Genomic DNA, 17,301 nt, shown 5'->3' with positions numbered 1-17,301 from the left:
TTTTTTCAACTTCATTCAATGAGAACTGTTTTTCAGCATGCAATTTGTAGCCAATATTTAAATGACACAAGCCATTCAACTTCAATACTATTTTCAAGGGACTAATAAAATTGTATTATCCTAACAATTTAACAGTTTAAAGTATTCCCCTCATTGAAACTAGCTCCATGCAACTAATAGAGAATTTTAAAAGTTTTAGCAGATCTGGGTGGCAATTCATTGTATAAAAGTGAGAACAGACAAAAGACAACTAGAGATTTGTTTTTTTTCCCCCTCTTGCCCACAGGTATAATCTAAATTACACTGAGAAAAAATTTCAAAACAATTTCCACAGGCACATTATCCTGACTAATGGAGAACTTTATAGAGTTAAGACAGGATTACATTCGACTTCCCTTGTATTTGGAGAAATTTATTCTTCTAATTTTTATTACATCAATTTCAGATTATAGAAAATCCAAAAAGTTTCTATAGTGTTATTTGTGTAGAAAAATCAAAGTTGCTAGTTTCCAAAGGTTCAAACACTAAAAGCTCAAATAGGAAATTTTGAGAGGAAACAATGACCAAAATTGACACAAGGGAAGTGGATAGGAAGCTGTTGGAGTTTGTGATGAATATTTCTTGGAAAACAAATCCAATTTTCCTCCTCCCCCCCCCCCCCAAGAATCTTGTTATTCCTTTTTCTTCCACATTTCCTTGATGATACACTGGATAAGAATGTAACAAGAGTCTGAATCCTCTTTGATTAGAAGTTCCAGACTAGTAAATATTGGCAACATGTTCATTTGATAAATTCAAACCTCAGTACACAAAAACACTTGCGCTTTTGCTTCGATAAGTAGCATCACCAAGGCAAATAATTCCAGGAGAGCAACTCACTCATTTTTGAACGCAATAGCTTATTTCATTTCACCGCATCATGTAGACACACAAGGTAAAAATAAACACTAATCTTTATTGCTCCCAAATGCCATATTGCAACACATTCCAAACAATACCCACACAACGTTGCAAAAATAATCAAATCAAAGCCCTTGTCCATTTACAAGATCATACATCATCGAAAAGGCCGAATATCTGCACCAATCATCAAACACACATCTACTAATCCCATTTTCCCTCTCACATTACTGCCCATAATTTTCTTAATCACCCTTCTACACTTTGCAGCAATTCACAGCAGTAATTTGACTTACCAACCAGCATATATTTGGGATGTGGGGTAAAGCACAAGGAGGAATCTCATTACATGGAGAACAGACAGGACTGAATCCCAGTTGAGAGACAGTAGTATTAAATGTGCACAAGGCTCAAGTGCAACAAGACTAAAGTTTGAGATGCACCACTAGAATAGGCTGAACAGAAATTTTGAAGTTCAGAAAAGCATCAAGATTAATTTAATTTTTTTTTGAAGATGTCATACTGATAACAAAAAACCTTTGAACACTCCAATCTTGCTTTCTTTTCAAAATCCACATAATCATACTCAAAGGTCAAATCGAATCCACGCTGCTGAAGATCAAACTGCGCTGGGTAGGTCACGTCTCCAGAATGGAGGGCCATCGCCTTCCCAAGATCGTGTTCTATGGCGAGCTCTCCACTGGCCACCGTGACAGAGGTGCACCAAAGAGGTACAAGGACTGCCTAAAGAAATCTCTTGGCGCCTGCCCCATTGACCACAGCCAGTGGGCTGATCTCGCCTCAAACTGTGCATCTTGGCGCCTCACAGTTCGGCGGGCAGCAACCTCCTTTGAAGAAGACCGCAGAGCCCACCTCACTGACAAAAGACAAAGGAGGAAAAACCCAACACCCAACCAACCAATTTTCCCCTGCAACCGCGTCTGCCTGTCCTGCATCAGACTTGTCAGCCACAAACGAGCCTGCAGCTGACGTGGACATTTACCCCCTCCATAAATCTTCGTCCGCGAAGCCAAGCCAAAGAAGAGGTCAATATGAGATTACTTAAGGGTTTTGGCTTGTTTTGAAAGATATTTAAGTACAACTCCGATTATCTGAAATTGGATTCTCAGAAATCCAAGATTTTTTTGGTGCCTAACTGATCTCATAGGTAAAAAAAAAATCACTCGACGTGAAATTAGAACGATGATTATCCTCTTTTCAGGAAATTCTCTCCCCCCTCTTTCCATTTCTTCTTTACCCTCCCCTATCGACTTTTCTGTCCAACACTCCCTCTCAAATTGCATGCCGCTGTCTCCTAGCCACAAGCGGCTAGAAGAATTCCTTGTCCCAGTATCATCAAGGAGAGCACCCTCCCCTCCCCTCCCTAGGCACACCGGAGCTCCCGGCGCCATCCCGACTCCGAATCCTCCCCTCAGTCTACGACAGTGCACCAGACTCCCCAGTGTATATGTGCAGTAGGCCAAGGGGAAGATTTGGAGTCGGGAGCACCATTGACCAGGGAGGAGAAGCCCACCGACTTTCACTGGCACAGGAAGCCTTTCCAGGGATCAGCTGCAGCAGTGGGGAGGAGGCTGTCGGTATCGAATAACGATGAGATGGAATACAGAAAAGAGATTGAAAGTCTTGTGGTATGGAGAGGGAGCAGCATCTACCCTCATCCACATTTATGGCGCTGACGTCGCAAGAATACACAGCTTTCGGTTCTTAGGAATAAATATCTCCAATGACCTGACCTGGGACAAGCACTTGATGTGATAGTCAGGAAAGCATATCAACACCTTTCTTAGAAGAGACCTTGAGTTTGGGCTGCTCCCCTTGCCCTCAACAACTTCTAAAAGGTGCACCACTGAAAGCAAACTTCTCCCATAATGAAAACTCCCCTCTCCTTCAAGATTTCCAAACTTGCCAACAGCCCATGAACTGAAAGACCCATCACACCCCAGACACCCATTTTTCTCTTTCCTTCCATTGGTGAAGTGGCGAAAGAGCATGCAAGCATGCACCAACAGGCTAGAAAAGAGTTTCTTCCCTGCCTCCATCATGATCCTGAATGAATACCCTAACAGTGCCATGATGCTGTCTTGCTTGGTGCTATTTGATTTTCATAGTAATTTTTATACTCTGTAAATTCTGCTCTTCACACAGCTGTCAGCAACGTAAGTGACAATGCAGTCTAATTGCAGAATAGCTCTTCTCGCTATACCAGGTAGCTTGTGACAAATAAACTTAAGTACAGTTCAAAATGTGCAGAACCAGATCTAATTCAATAACACATTACGGTAGTTCTAATCTAGAGGATTACGCATGGGTTTTTGTTTCCAATTACATAATTAATTCTTCAGAAGATAAGCCACAAATAATCATAAATATCAACAAAGTGCTGACAAGTCACACAGCACAAGAACAAAGAGCTTTCATGCTGATTGAATGATGAACGGTCACAGCTAAATTCCCAAATATTTTCTCTTCTTAGTCCATCTGGAATTTGAAAACTTCAAGGTTGTGCAAGATTAGATTCTCTGCCCAGATTGGCAACTAGGGTGAGAGTAAAGAAATAAGTAGTTTAAAAAAAAATAGAATGGATTTGAAAGAGCATAAAATGTTACCAAAGCTCAATGCTGAAAAGCACACAGATATCTCTCTTTCACATTCTAAACTTTCTCATCATAACATATTAACAGTCTGCAGGGGGCAGATTTATTTCCCAGGAAAATTTAAAATGAAAGTAATCATGGCTACTGAATAATTTTCACCAAACAAATTTGTTACCAAATAAATATCAAATGATAAATGCTCTTAATAATATATTTTGCAGTGGTTATTTTTTTTTTTTCTTCTTTGGCTTGGCTTCGCGGACGAAGATTTATGGAGGGGGTAAAAAGTCCACGTCAGCTGCAGGCTCGTTTGTGGCTGACCAGTCCGATGCGGGACAGGCAGACACGATTGCAGCGGTTGCAGGGGAAAATTGGTTGGTTGGGGTTGGGTGTTGGGTTTTTCCTCCTTTGCCTTTTGTCAGTGAGGTGGGCTCTGCGGTCTTCTTCAAAGGAGGTTGCTGCCCGCCAAACTGTGAGGCGCCAAGATGCACGGTTTGAGGCGTTATCAGTTGTACATAAATTACCATAGAATCAGTACTTCAGGCTTCCCAAAATTAACTTCCAGTCTCCAACAAATTGAAACAGCAGCAAAGAGAAATACATCAACTAAAGCAATTTTTAAAAAAAATTAAATCATCATCTCATGGTTGTGTAGCTTGCAGCTCAAAGAAGTTAATTCCCACGGAAACAAGTAGAATCTGAAATTTCAAACCTTCTACTTCTACTTGGGAACCTTTCTATCCATTTGTTTTAATCTGAACATCACTGGCAAGAGCAGCATTCTAAAGATTGCCTTTGAGAAGATGCTGGTGAGCCACCTTGAACCACTGCAGTCTTCTGGAGAAGGCACCCCTATTATGCTGGTAGCATGCCTCAGGATTTAGATCCAGCAATGAGGGACCTGCGATACTTTTCCAAGTAGAGTGGCACAGTTCGCCTAGTGGTTAGGCACTGCCATTACAGCACCAGTGATTGGGACCGGAGTTTGAATCCCACGCTGTCTGTAAGGAATCAGAATTTATTGACATGAAATTCGGTTTTTGTGGCCACAGCATTGTGCAAACATACATATTATAACCATCTTATGACATTATTATAAAAAATAAAATAATAATGCATGAAAAGTAAGGCAGTGTCTTTGGTTCACTATTCAGGAATACGCTGAGAGCGAAGGAGTTTGTACGTTCTCCTTGTGTCTGCGTGGGTTTCCTCTGGGTGCTCTGGTTTCCTCTCACCATTCAAAAACGTACCAGGGGCTTTAGACTGCTTGGATGTCATTGGGCAACACGGGCTCATGGACCAAAAGGGCCTGCTACCCTGATGTATGTCTAAATTTAGACAAAAATTAAATTCTGCATTATGAAAACTTGGGTGGCAGACTGTAGGTGGTAGTACTCCCATGTCACTAGAGTACCGCCAGTTTGAATTTCTGCAAGCCTCTACAGACTGCTGATAGAAACTCAAAAGATTTAAACCAGTGGTTCTCAACCTTTTTCTTTCCACTCACTTAAACTAACCCCTATGCCATCGGTGCTTTGTGATTCGTAAGGGATTGCTTAAGATGGTATGGGAGTGGGAAGGGAAGGTTGAGAATCATTGCTCTAGACCTAATTGTTACTGAAATATTTTGCTTGTGAACAATTGTCATTGGCCCATTTCTTTTGGCATTATGAAACCGTGCACATAACGAGTCAATTAGGTGCAGTGGTTTTCAAATATTTTCTTTCTACTCCCATACCACCTTAAGCAATCCCTTACCAATCACAGAGCACCTATGGCATAGGGTATATGTGAGTGGAAAGGAAAAGGTTGAGAATCACGGATTTAAACTCAGCAATGAAAATACAAGACCATTTCCTTTTCAAGTTAGCGTGCAAAACTGTGAAATGGCCATGGTTCGGCACGACTGCACCTTACCCAATCTCAGTGGTTGAGATTATGGGTTTAGAGTTTGACAATTGTAGCCTAGGCAAGTAACTGCAGTGTATTTATTTTGTAGATGGCACACTATGCAGCCACCACTAGCAGACAAGAATGGGAGCTTTCTCCCAGATAGTGTTGAACATTTGAATGGTAGGCTCTTGCTGAGGAATTCTCTGATCTGATCTTGTTGGGAGAATACAATGTGGCTGGTTCACGTGATTTGAAAGTCAATAGAATCCTCAGGGTGTGATGTTGGGCCACTGATTATAAAGCTAGGCGGTGAGACGATCATTTCAGAGGTCATCAAATATTGTGTGTGACATGAAGTACCACCCAGCACTTCAGAAATGCCACCTGAGGCTAACTTCATTCATCCAACAGATGAGAACTTATAACTTGCCTGACCATACAAGTCGACAGGTCAATCTTAAAACGCGTATATTTCGCAACTTCTTCAAATTTGAACCTGCTACTCAAGGAGTTACACCAAGATATGGAACTGATAGAAGTCCATCTGAAATTTATTCAGGCTTCTGCCCATCTTAAGAGGAATGGTATGCCATGCACGACCTCAATTCTGTACCAATACACTGCTCTTACGATCTCAGTACAAACTACTCAAAAACCTCAAGTGGAAAAGTTCTAAAGAGTGGGTTTGGGTCAAACTTAGCAACTACCTGAAGTGATACATTTTCCTGCACATTGCCCAACCTAGCATTTGCAATATTTTGCACACGGAATACTGGTTTTAAAATGTGGATACAGCGACTAACAAAGCTGATTAAACAGTCATGATAAACCACATCCTCCAAGAACACTGATAATGTAAAACTGTACAAGTCATCAGATGTAAATGAACTAATTTCATCAAGGATAAAACATCTTGAAAATCTATAATTGATCATTGGGGAATGCGATTTGCAACACATGAATGGCAAAAGGAAACAAGGATTCCAACTATTGAACTTGCCACCAATGGGCATTTAAATGTTATAAGACTACAATGCATTGCCAGTAATAAACTACAAACTCTACTGATGCAGTTCAAGATGGCACACTTCCATCTTCTCAAAACAATAAATGCAGCCCTGACAAGTTTGCTATCAGGATAAGAACATTTATTTTCCATTGCTAAGTGTTTTAACCAGTGCTTTAACCACAGTAACTTCTAACCTTTAAATGTAGTATACCGTATGAAGACATTCCAGAGTGTTATAAAGCAAAAATGAGGCTGGACCTCATATGCACTACTGAAGAGATTATTGAAATCTGACAAACAAATTTTAGGGGACAGGAAAGGGCTAGTGATAGACAGACATACGCAATAAATTCTGAGGTGAAGATCCTTGCCCATTACATATACACATTCAGTAAACAGTGAAGTAATCCAAATCAGACCTCCTCAAGACACAAGAATGGAACAGTGCATCTTTGAGGTTGCAATATTGATCAGAAATCCACAACTAAATGAATTGGTCACAATGAATGTTTTCTTTTAAAGTGTCATCTGCAGTTAGTTTGAATATTATAATGTATGCTAAATAAGTTTCATAAAGATCATTTTATTTTGAGCCTTGAAAACGTAAAACAGACATTTCACAGGGCAACACATTCTCGGTGTGAAAAACCAATCAACTGGCTTGACTCAAAGACAATTGAGAATCAAGCCCAGTTAGACAAAGAACTTGAAAAGATATCAATTATTAAAAACCCACAACTTCTAATTATTTTGCAAGAACAGAATTGAATCCCAGGTTAAAACTGTCTGAATTGAATGAATAAATTGGCCAGCATTTTTATATGAAAGCATACATTAAAGCACACGGAACAGGCAGTTTCCAATCGCCAGCAAGTTCCCTTGTTCAATACGAATTGAAAACCCAAAAACTAATCCTGCACCAAAATTCACAAATGATGAAATGGCACAAGGCTGTATGACTTCAATTTACCACGATTTGAGAGAAAGAGAAGTTGATCAGCAAAATTTTAAATTTAGCCCAACCTTTGCTCCCAAATCAAAAATAAAGGGTTGAACAGGGCAAAGGAAATAAAACGAGGACTTGGGAAAACAAGCTAATTGAAACACCAGTTACAATCATGAATAGACCTGAATTTATTGATGACAGTCTCAGGATCAGTTGAAAATACTGAGAAAGGAATACACAAGTTTTAAAGATTTCTGGATTAAACCTATCTGGATCAACATGTGTGCAAATTATATACACAGTTATAATACTGAAGTAACAATTCTAAATTTCAACACGCAAAATACTTCAAGGTACTGAAAATATTCAGCTAGTTATCAGAATTGAGGTCATGATATGCATGTAGGATACAGCAGTTTCTATTGAAAAGGCTTTTTAAAAAAGCCTGTATCTGCTTCTCAAAATATGCATTTGAGTGGGGAGGGGAGGAGGGGGGATTCGAGTTGGCAGGTTTATTTAATGGGTTATTCAGACATCAAATTATCCAAGCTGCAAAATATCTCTTCCCCTGATTCAACTTTCCTGCATCACTGTATCCAACAGCAATATCACTTGTCCTCCCTGATGCAAATATCTTGGAGATGATGAATTATGCTGTTACCGACAGAATACTAAAAGTTTTAAAAAATATGCATCAGTACCAATTAAAAAGATGTGTTTACATGAACACCAATTAAAATGATCGATCCACACTACATTAAAAGATAACACAAGTACTTCCAGTGGAAGATATTTTCAACTAAAATAGCCAATTCCAGATTGCTATCTCGATAAAGGAAAAGTAGGGCTTCAGAGCTCCCCCAAAACTCCAATACTTGCTTCTAAAATCATCCAGAACGCTGCAACTCGGCCCAAATCTGACACTAACTACTTGAAACGAGAAGTCAACTAAAATGGCGCTGCGAATCGAAAATATAATTTAAACGGAGGTCGCCATGTTGCGTATTTGCAAACACAAAGTGAAGGGAAGGCATCCGCCAAGGCGCAGAGAGCAGTGCTCAGGGACCAGGCCTACAAGCACAACAGGAAGCAATCTGCGACTACAAACAAGGCCAGGAAAACACAGACACGAGAGCTTAGTAACACCCCCTACTCAAAAGAAAAACACCCACACAATCCATTCTCAGCAACCCTTGTTTGCAAAGTCAAGGGGGGGGGGGGGGGTGGAGGGAAAGGTGCCTCCATAGAAGCGAAGGCCCTGACCCAGTGACAGTAGTTCCCCGCCTGAATAATGGATTCTGCTGCACGGTTTAAAGCTTAGCCAATTTCTCATGCATCGAAAGTTCAGATGGGGGCTGCCAGTGGATGAGCCAGGTCACAACTGCACCATGACACCAGGAGGTTTCGAGGGGTGAATTTTAAAAAAAACTGCATTGAAATACAGTGACAGAAGGCAAAATAAACTAGGCCATGAACAGGACGAGCCCTCCAGCAAATGCCGCGAGAGGAAGATTGCGTTGGGGGTGTGGAGTGGGGGGGGACTGACCAGCACTGAAGGTGGAAGGCGGCCGGGCAGTGATCACAGCAGAGGAGGTCGCCTCCCTCCTTGCAGCTATCGCAGGTGTCGTGGTTGGTGGCCCGGCCGCTTCGCCGTGGCTCCTTCTCCAGCTTCTTGGCCTTCTTGTCATTCTCCTCGCTCTTCGGAGGGGCCAGCAAAGCTTGGATTTTCTGCACACATGGAAGGGGAGGGGGGGGGGGAGGAAGAAATCAGCAAGACATCGTACTCATACCTCCCACCCACTGCAACCCCCCTCAAGGGGCTGGATGTTCCCACCATCCCTGACAAAAGGGGATACTACGTAGCGAGTCCATTAATACCAAGGTGATTTTAGGATTGAACCCGTCTTGTTTCGGCGCGATCGGGGGGGGGGGGGGGGGGGAGGGGAAGAGTCTCACCTCCATCAGCCCTCCGGAGGTATCCAAATCGTAGACGATGGTCTTGGTCTCCATTTTATCCCACATTCAACACGGTCGCTTTCTTTGCACCCCGATGTGCGGAGAGGCCCGAGGGCCGGGTGAGGGAGGGCGCCTCAGTGCCGATGCCCCGGCGATCCTACGGGCCGGAGCGGAGGTGAAGGCGGAAGGGGGGGGGGGGCGAGAGAAAACCCCACACACGCGAATAAATCCAGGGTAATCCCAGCCGAGGGCGAAGGCGAGCCCAGGCCGGGGCCTAAGCGACATGAAGCCTTCCCCGGGCGACAATAACATTCGCGTCGAGCCTCTCGGTTTCCATCCGTGCCAAAAAGCCCCAGAGACACCACCATCAAGTAGGTAAATCCCGCCGCCGGACGGACGCTCGGCGAGCACGCGTCTCCCGGCGAGCAGCCGCTCGCTTCCTCGGGCGCCCGAGCCGCCGGCCGCAGACACAAACACTCGCTCCTCAGGCTGCTCGCTTCACATTTTTTTCCTCGCTGCCTCCAACTTGGCGCAAACTTTCCACACACATCGCACCGTCTGCGCAGGCGTCCTGGGAAGGGGGAGGGGTGCGGAGGCGCCGGCTGCGCAGGCGCGCTCGGGCGGGGGAGGGGGTGGCGTTCGACTCGGCTCGGAACTGCGCATGCCCTGAGAGCGGCTGCTGTCGGCAGCCCCGATTGGGACCCCGCACCTGCGCGTTCCCCGTCAAGACACCGGGGGCGGGTTTGAGAGAGGCGGACGCGCATGCGTCCAGTTGCCGTGTGTGTGTGAGAGCGCGCACGCGTGTTGACGTCGGAGCTCAAGCTCCCCCGGCCAATTGATGACGTCGGCCAGTTCGCTCTCCTCTCTCCAGGGGTGAGCGGCACGTCTGACTCCGCATGCGCAACCCGCCGTCATGGGTCGCGCATGTTTTCTTTACGACGTGGGACATGCAATGACGTCATTAGATCTTGTGAAACGTGGAATTCTGGGTGTTATAGTTATTGAGACAATACGACTTCTGAATGGACAACGAAGACTTTGCTTCCTGAACACTTTAGGATGTATTTTATGGATTTTGGGCTACTGATCACGAAAATCACCTTAAATATTTTCCTATCATGTACTTTTTTTAAAAGATATAACTGATTTTTTGTGATTTACTGTCATGTATTGTCTACTTCATGCAGGAGGTGGTGTCATTCCTACAGCATGAGGTGATCATCCCAATGGCGGAGCAGGAGACGTCACCCAACGGCTGCAAAGGTGGATGAGGATGCCCAACAATGGGTGGGGAGGCTTCCGAGCCCACCACAAGAACCGCCACAACACTCAGGGCTTGCCTACCGAGTGTGGGAAGCCTGGATTCGGCAGACTGTGCGGGAGAATCCACCCCTGGTTGGATGGGCAGAAAGGCGATTCTCAGCAATGCATCGTGGAGCGCTAAGAGGGCACAGAGAGGCACACACACAGAACACTGCTGGCCATCCACTGCATCCTGATGTGTCCAGCCGTCTTGCCTCTGGGTCCAGATAGGCCGGGACGAGAGAGTGAGGCTGACGACCTCACTTGAATCCAAGTCAAGCGCAAGTCAGGACTTCAAACCCAACGCATTGACTTCGAAGCCACGGTCATCTTCAACTAACGAAGGACGAACAACAGCGACAACAACTTCATGCATACAAAACTATGGAGTGCAACATGTCATTGAAATTTTTTTCTTCTGCTTCTATTTATTTTCCTTCTCTTTTCTTTTTTTTCTCCCTGGATTGGTTTTGATGTATTATGAAGATTGTGGTTTGGAATTCAGTTCACATTTTGAGAAAAATTTTTAAATTTAATTGGAATATTGTATAAGTGAATCCCAAACTTAATGCTTTAGATAAGATTCAAAATATTTTAATAATTGCTTTACAATTTATGTCTTTTGTTATACAGAATGTTTTGTTTATTCTGTGCAAAGGATTAGATCATTTTACTGGTCTATACCTTCCTGTGTATGTTCTTTATTAAAATCAATAAAAAAATATTTTAAGAAGAAAATTCATTGCCTGCATTCTAACTTAGATTTCTTCCCTGCTGATCTTGGTGCAGTCAGTGACGAACATGGGGAAAGGTTTCACCAGGATATTGCAACCTTGGAAAAGTGGCATCAGGCCAATTGCAATGCATCAACACCCGGCAACTTTAGTTGTATGCTGATACCAGAGGCATCAGATGCTGAGTACAAATGAAAATCAGCAAAAAAACATTTTTAGGACAGTTGAACTAATGCAATAACATCATTATGTGATCAAACATACTAAATTTAATAAAATTTACGATGCAGCAAATCTGAAATTATTGAAGATGTCTATCATAATCCCCAAATTTTTTTTCAGGAAACAAACTTTTTGAAAAAAAATTATTGTCCAGAGTAATTAGCACTAGTGTTCACAGCATGCAAACTATGGCTTTTGCAGAAGAATGCTATGGCTTTTTTCATGACAATATGTTCAGTTATGCATGCATATTTTCCATGAAATTCACAAGTGCTAAAAATACTTCAGGCAGTATCTGAAGAGGGAATTAATGAAAGGTCATTAACTTGAATGCCAATTCTCTCTCTTCGCACATGTAACCCAAACAAGCGAGCAGTGCTTCAAATTATTTCCCGCCTTGAGTAAACTTGATGACTCAATATCCATAGCTCTCTTGCAAAGATTCACAGTTAGAAGCACAAGAGGATACAGCATATGGGAGCTGGAACATAGAACAATATGTCGGAGGAACTCAGCAGGGCATGTGAACGTTTTTGTTCAAAAAAACATTCATCAAGAAGTTAATATTTCTTCAGCGCTTAAATTCCTCTTTGACACTGTCTTAAAAGGCAAGCCTCAATTCTGAAACCGTCCTGTGGTTCTACAACTCCCCAAGAGGAAGCCCATCCTTTTGGTGTACACCCTTGAAAAGATCCCTCAGAATTTTCTCCTTACCTCAAATAAAGAAAGGTATACCTGCACGTCCTTTCCTCATAACTCAACATAAGAAATGGAATCACAAATTAACCCAGAGGCCTCTACGAGCTGGCTCCTTCATTCATTACCAATGCTGTTCTTCCATATCAGAAGCATTTTCTGCACTATGTATAGGTTTATTTCTCCTAACTGACAGAAATCTTTGCTTTGAATGACTGAATGATTCCAAAGATATGCTGCACTTTATATGCAGAAATCACCTCATTTCAGTCCTAATTGAACAAATTCTTATTCTCATTCTCAATCTGGTCTCCTTAGTAGGGAAGGGGAAGAGGGGGTAGGGAGATAGTCCTCCCAATAACCAATCTGCCGTTCCCTGCAAGAATTTCAGAGATTTCAATGTTCTCATCTCATTTTTCTAAACTCTAACAAATGCAGACTTGCTTAATATCTCTTCATGAAGGAAGGATAATCAACATTAACTAATCTTTCACTTTTTCAACCATGTTTTTTCCACATCATATTGCATCTCCTCTGTCTTGCCCACATCCTCAGGTTGTGAATATCCCTTTGATGCTCCCTGCAGGTTACAGTTCCTCAGATGTTTATCAGGGTTATTTTTGAACATTGCAAAGTTTTCTGCCCTGACTTACTTTGCAGGCAGTGAGTTCCAGACCTCTAATATTAGGTAAATAACAATAATGTTTTCTCACCTCCCCTCTGATCTTATCTGTGCCTCTTTGTTTGCTGATTTTTCCTCCAAAGAGAAATTAGTCAATTCTATTTTACCCCAGGCATCTCATAACTTCTTTGTTCAATATATATTTCACTTGTAGGCAGTGTCTATGCTTATAATAATAATAATAATAATAATAAAGTTCACGAGAAAAGGCACATTAAATGATGTAATTGTGGAAATTATCTGGAATCCCTCTTCAAAGGACCAACCTTTCACATGATTTCTCCTTCCTTTAAAATATCGACACCACCTTTGGTTATCATAACTGTGGAAAAAATTAAAAGAACTAACTTATCAGCAAAGAAATAAATGCCCAGCATCACTAAAATTATTTTGATAGAGTCCAAATTAATTACACTGGACTACAATTGTTTTTCAAAAGGTATGTTTCCTGATAAACAAAATTGGAGGTTATGATAAACAACTTCAATCTGATCATTTCAGATTTGCTGCATCACCTAGGGACTTGCAGAAACATTAAACTAATGTATTGAATTTAGCATGTTTAATCGTATAATGATGTGTCAGACATGGTGTTAGATCAATGGACCTAAAAATGTTTTACCGCTGATTTTCATTTGTATTCTGTATCTGATGCTTTTGGTGTCAGTGTCCAATAATAGTAGGCCAGTGTTGATGGATTCCAGTTTCCCTGATACCATTTTTCCATGGTTGCAATGAACTGGCAAAACCTTTCACCATATTGCAACATTGACGAGACATTACTGCTGTATTGAATCTTCCTGAAGGCAATAAATGCTATTGTTAAGTACACTCACTATGCTATTGCCTGAGGAGCATGAGCATCAACATGCATTCTATCTATAATCAATGTAATGCACAGCATCTGTATATGTGAGCAGCTTTTATAGCCTGTCTGCATCTATCCTGACTAAGCATGCTCAGGCCAAAGACAACATTTACATAGCACCTGCTCAGGCATGCTTGGAATGACTAAAACAGCTTGCTTTGTGGGAAATATACTAATAGACTTAAAATATGACAGGAAATCACAAAATAGATCATATCTAAAAAATGGTATGCGATAGGAAATTTTAAAGGTGATTTTCTTTTTTTCAAATTTTGTTTTAATTTATTTGAAAAATTAGCAGTAATCATACAAAAAACAATCAGCTGAAGACTACCATACAGCAATCCACTGAAGAGGTACTGGGCTTCTCCTCCAGGAAAAACAAGGAGTCGTTCGACAAAAAAAGCCAGGAAATCCAGGTGCTGCTAGCAAAGAAGCGAGCTGCCCACCAGGCTCACCTTACAAAGCCATCCTGGCCAGAGAAGAAACAAGCCTTCCGTCGCGCATGCAGCCATCTTCAGCGCAAACTCCAGGAGATCCAAAATGAGTGGTGGACTGGCCTCGCCAAGCGAACCCAGCTCAGCGCGGACATTGGCGACTTCAGGGGTTTCTACGAGGCTCTAAAGGCTGTGTACAGCCCCTCACCCCAAGTCCAAAGCCCGCTGCACAGCTCAGACGGCAAAGTCCTCCTCAGCGACAAGATTTCCATCCTCAACCGATGGTCAGAACACTTCCAATCTCTTTTCAGTGCCAACCGCTCAGTCCAAGATTCCGCCCTGCTCCAGCTCCCTCAACAGCCCCTAAGGCTAGAGCTGGATGAGGTCCTCACCCAGGAAGAGACATATAAAGCAATTGAACAACTGAAAAGTGGCAAAGCAGCAGGTATGGATGGAATCCCCCCCCAGAGGTCTGGAAGACTGGCGGCAAAACTCTGCATGTCAAACTGCATGAGTTTTTCAAGCTTTGTTGGGACCAAGGAAAATTGCCTCAGGACCTTCGTGATACCATCATCATCACCCTGTACAAAAACAAAGGCGAGAAATCAGACTGCTCAAACTACAGGGGAATCACGCTGCTCTCCATTGCAGGCAAAATCTTAGCTAGGATTCTCCTAAATAGAATAATAGCTAGTGTCGCCGAGAATTTTCTCCCAGAATCACAGCGCGGCTTTCGCGCAAACAGAGAAACTACTGACATGGTCTTTGCCCTCAGACAGCTCCAAGAAAAGAGCAGAGAACAAAACAAAGGACTCTACATCACCTTTGTTGACCTCACCAAAGCCTTTGACACCGTGAGCAGGAAAGGGCTTTGGCAAATACTAGAGCGCATCGGATGCCCCCCAAAGTTCCTCAACATGGTTATCCAACTGCACGAAAACCAACAAGGTCGGGTCAGATACAGCAACGAGCTCTCTGAACCCTTCTCCACTAACAATGGCGTGAAGCAAGGCTGCGTTCTCGCACCAAACCTCTTTTCAATCTTCTTCAGCATGATGCTGAACCAAGCCATGAAAGACCTCAACAATGAAGACAGTGTTTACATCCGGTACCGCACGGATGGCAGTCTCTTCAGTCTGAGGCGCCGGCAAGCTCACACCAAGACACAAGAGCAACTTGTCTGTGAACTACTCTTTGCAGACGATGCCACTTTAGTTGCCCATTCAGAGCCAGCTCTTCAGCGCTTGACGTCCTGTTTTGCGGAAACTGCCAAAATGTTTGGCCTGGAAGTCAGCCTGAAGAAAACTGAGGTCCTCCATCAGCCAGCTCCCCACCATGACTACCAGCCCCCCCACATCTCCATCGGGCACACAAAACTCAAAACGGTCAACCAGTTTACCTATCTCGGCTGCACCATTTCATCAGATGCAAGGATCGACAACGAGATAGACAACAGACTCGCCAAGGCAAATAGCGCCTTTGGAAGACTACACAAAAGAGTCTGGAAAAACAACCAACTGAAAAACCTCATAAAGATAAGCGTATACAGAGCCGTTGTCATACCCACACTCCTGTTCGACTCCGAATCATGGGTCCTCTACCGGCATCACCTACGGCTCCTAGAATGCTTCCACCAGTGTTGTCTCCGCTCCATCCTCAACATTCATTGGAGCGACTTCATCCCTAACATCGAAGTACTCGAGATGGCAGAGGCCGACAGCATAGAATCCACGCTGCTGAAGATCCAACTGTGCTGGGTAGGTCACGTCTCCAGAATGGAGGACCATTGCCTTCCCAAGATCGTGTTATATGGCGAGCTCTCCACTGGCCACCGTGACAGAGGTGCACCAATGAAGAGGTACAAGGACTGCCTAAAGAAATCTCTTGGTGCCTGCCACATTGACCACCGCCAGTGGGCTGATATCACCTCAAACCGTGCATCTTGGTGCCTCACAGTTCGGCGGACAGCAACCTCCTTTGAAGAAGACCGCAGAGCCCACCTCACTGACAAAAGACAAAGCAGGAAAAACCCAACACCAAACCCCAACCAACCAATTTTCCCCTGCAACTGCTGCAACCATGTCTGCATGTCCCGCATCGGACTTGTCAGCCACAAACGAGCCTGCAGCTGACATGGACATTTACCCCCTCCATAAATCTTTGTCCGTGAAGCCAAGCCAAAGAAGATAAAAAAAATACTAAGAATAAAAAAAAATATTTAAAAAAGGAAAATAACCCCCCCCCCCCACCCCTTCAGCCAGCTCTAAGGAGAGCCAAAGAAATATATAAAGAGAAACTAAAAAATAAAATAAATCAAGGTACATCTAAATACATATATGCAAATATAATGACCTTATTAACAAAATAAATAATAATTATCATGCAAAACATATGTAATTTTTTCCATAGCAATACAAGCTTTCATTTCATTCTGCCATCGCATTATATTAATCACTGTATTATCTTTCCTTGTACTTGCTATACATTTTCGAGCTATGGACAATACTAAATATACAAATGCAATTTGGAATTTATCCAACCCCAATCCCTTTTAAGGAATCACATAACCCAATAAAAAAAATGGATGGATCTAATGGTAACTTAAACTTATACAATTTTTCCAAAATTAACTTAATTTCTTCCCAAAATGGTTGTGCATATGTACAGGACCAAACAGCATGTAAAAAAGTTCCAACACATACACCACATCTAAAACAGAAATCTGAATTACTAAAGCCATATTTTTTCACTTTCTCAGGAGTTAAATATAACTGATGCAAAAAATTATAATTAACCATTCCATATCATACATTCATCAATCTAGTAACACTGTCATAACATATATCCATCCAGTAGTCTTCAAGGAAAACAAAAGTTAAGTAATTTTCCCATTTAAGCTTAGATTTCTCCCATTCCGACTTATCTATATTATCTTGTAATACTTGATACATAACAGAAATATAGCCCTTTTTAAGCATAGAAGAGATCAAAGACTTGAATTCTGACAATACAGGCAAAATCATCTCTCTACCATACATATT

At 42.5% G+C, this 17,301-nt stretch overlaps 1 protein-coding gene across 3 annotated transcripts in view; it reads right to left on the bottom strand.

Annotated features, from left to right (window-relative positions):
• The window catches only part of phf12b (PHD finger protein 12b), a 53,164-nt gene extending 43,279 nt beyond the window's left edge, over positions 1–9,885 (bottom strand). For 2 of the 3 annotated variants that reach the window (XM_069911613.1, XM_069911614.1), the window contains exons 1-2: positions 9,320–9,885; positions 8,910–9,091 (exon numbers count right to left, since the gene is read on the bottom strand). In XM_069911613.1, the coding sequence (XP_069767714.1) occupies positions 8,910–9,091; positions 9,320–9,385 (248 nt within the window). In that variant the 5' untranslated portion in view covers positions 9,386–9,885. Of the gene's footprint in view, positions 1–4,333; positions 4,517–8,909; positions 9,092–9,319 lie in introns of those variants that run through there. The other variant, XM_069911616.1, reaches the window with a different exon arrangement.
• Between the last annotated feature and the right edge of the window lie 7,416 nt (positions 9,886–17,301).

Source organism: Narcine bancroftii, chromosome 14, assembly GCF_036971445.1.
Source record: "Narcine bancroftii isolate sNarBan1 chromosome 14, sNarBan1.hap1, whole genome shotgun sequence".
In the NCBI taxonomy this organism is placed as follows: Eukaryota; Metazoa; Chordata; class Chondrichthyes; order Torpediniformes; family Narcinidae; genus Narcine; species Narcine bancroftii.
This window is presented reverse-complemented; position numbering and strand designations above follow the sequence as displayed.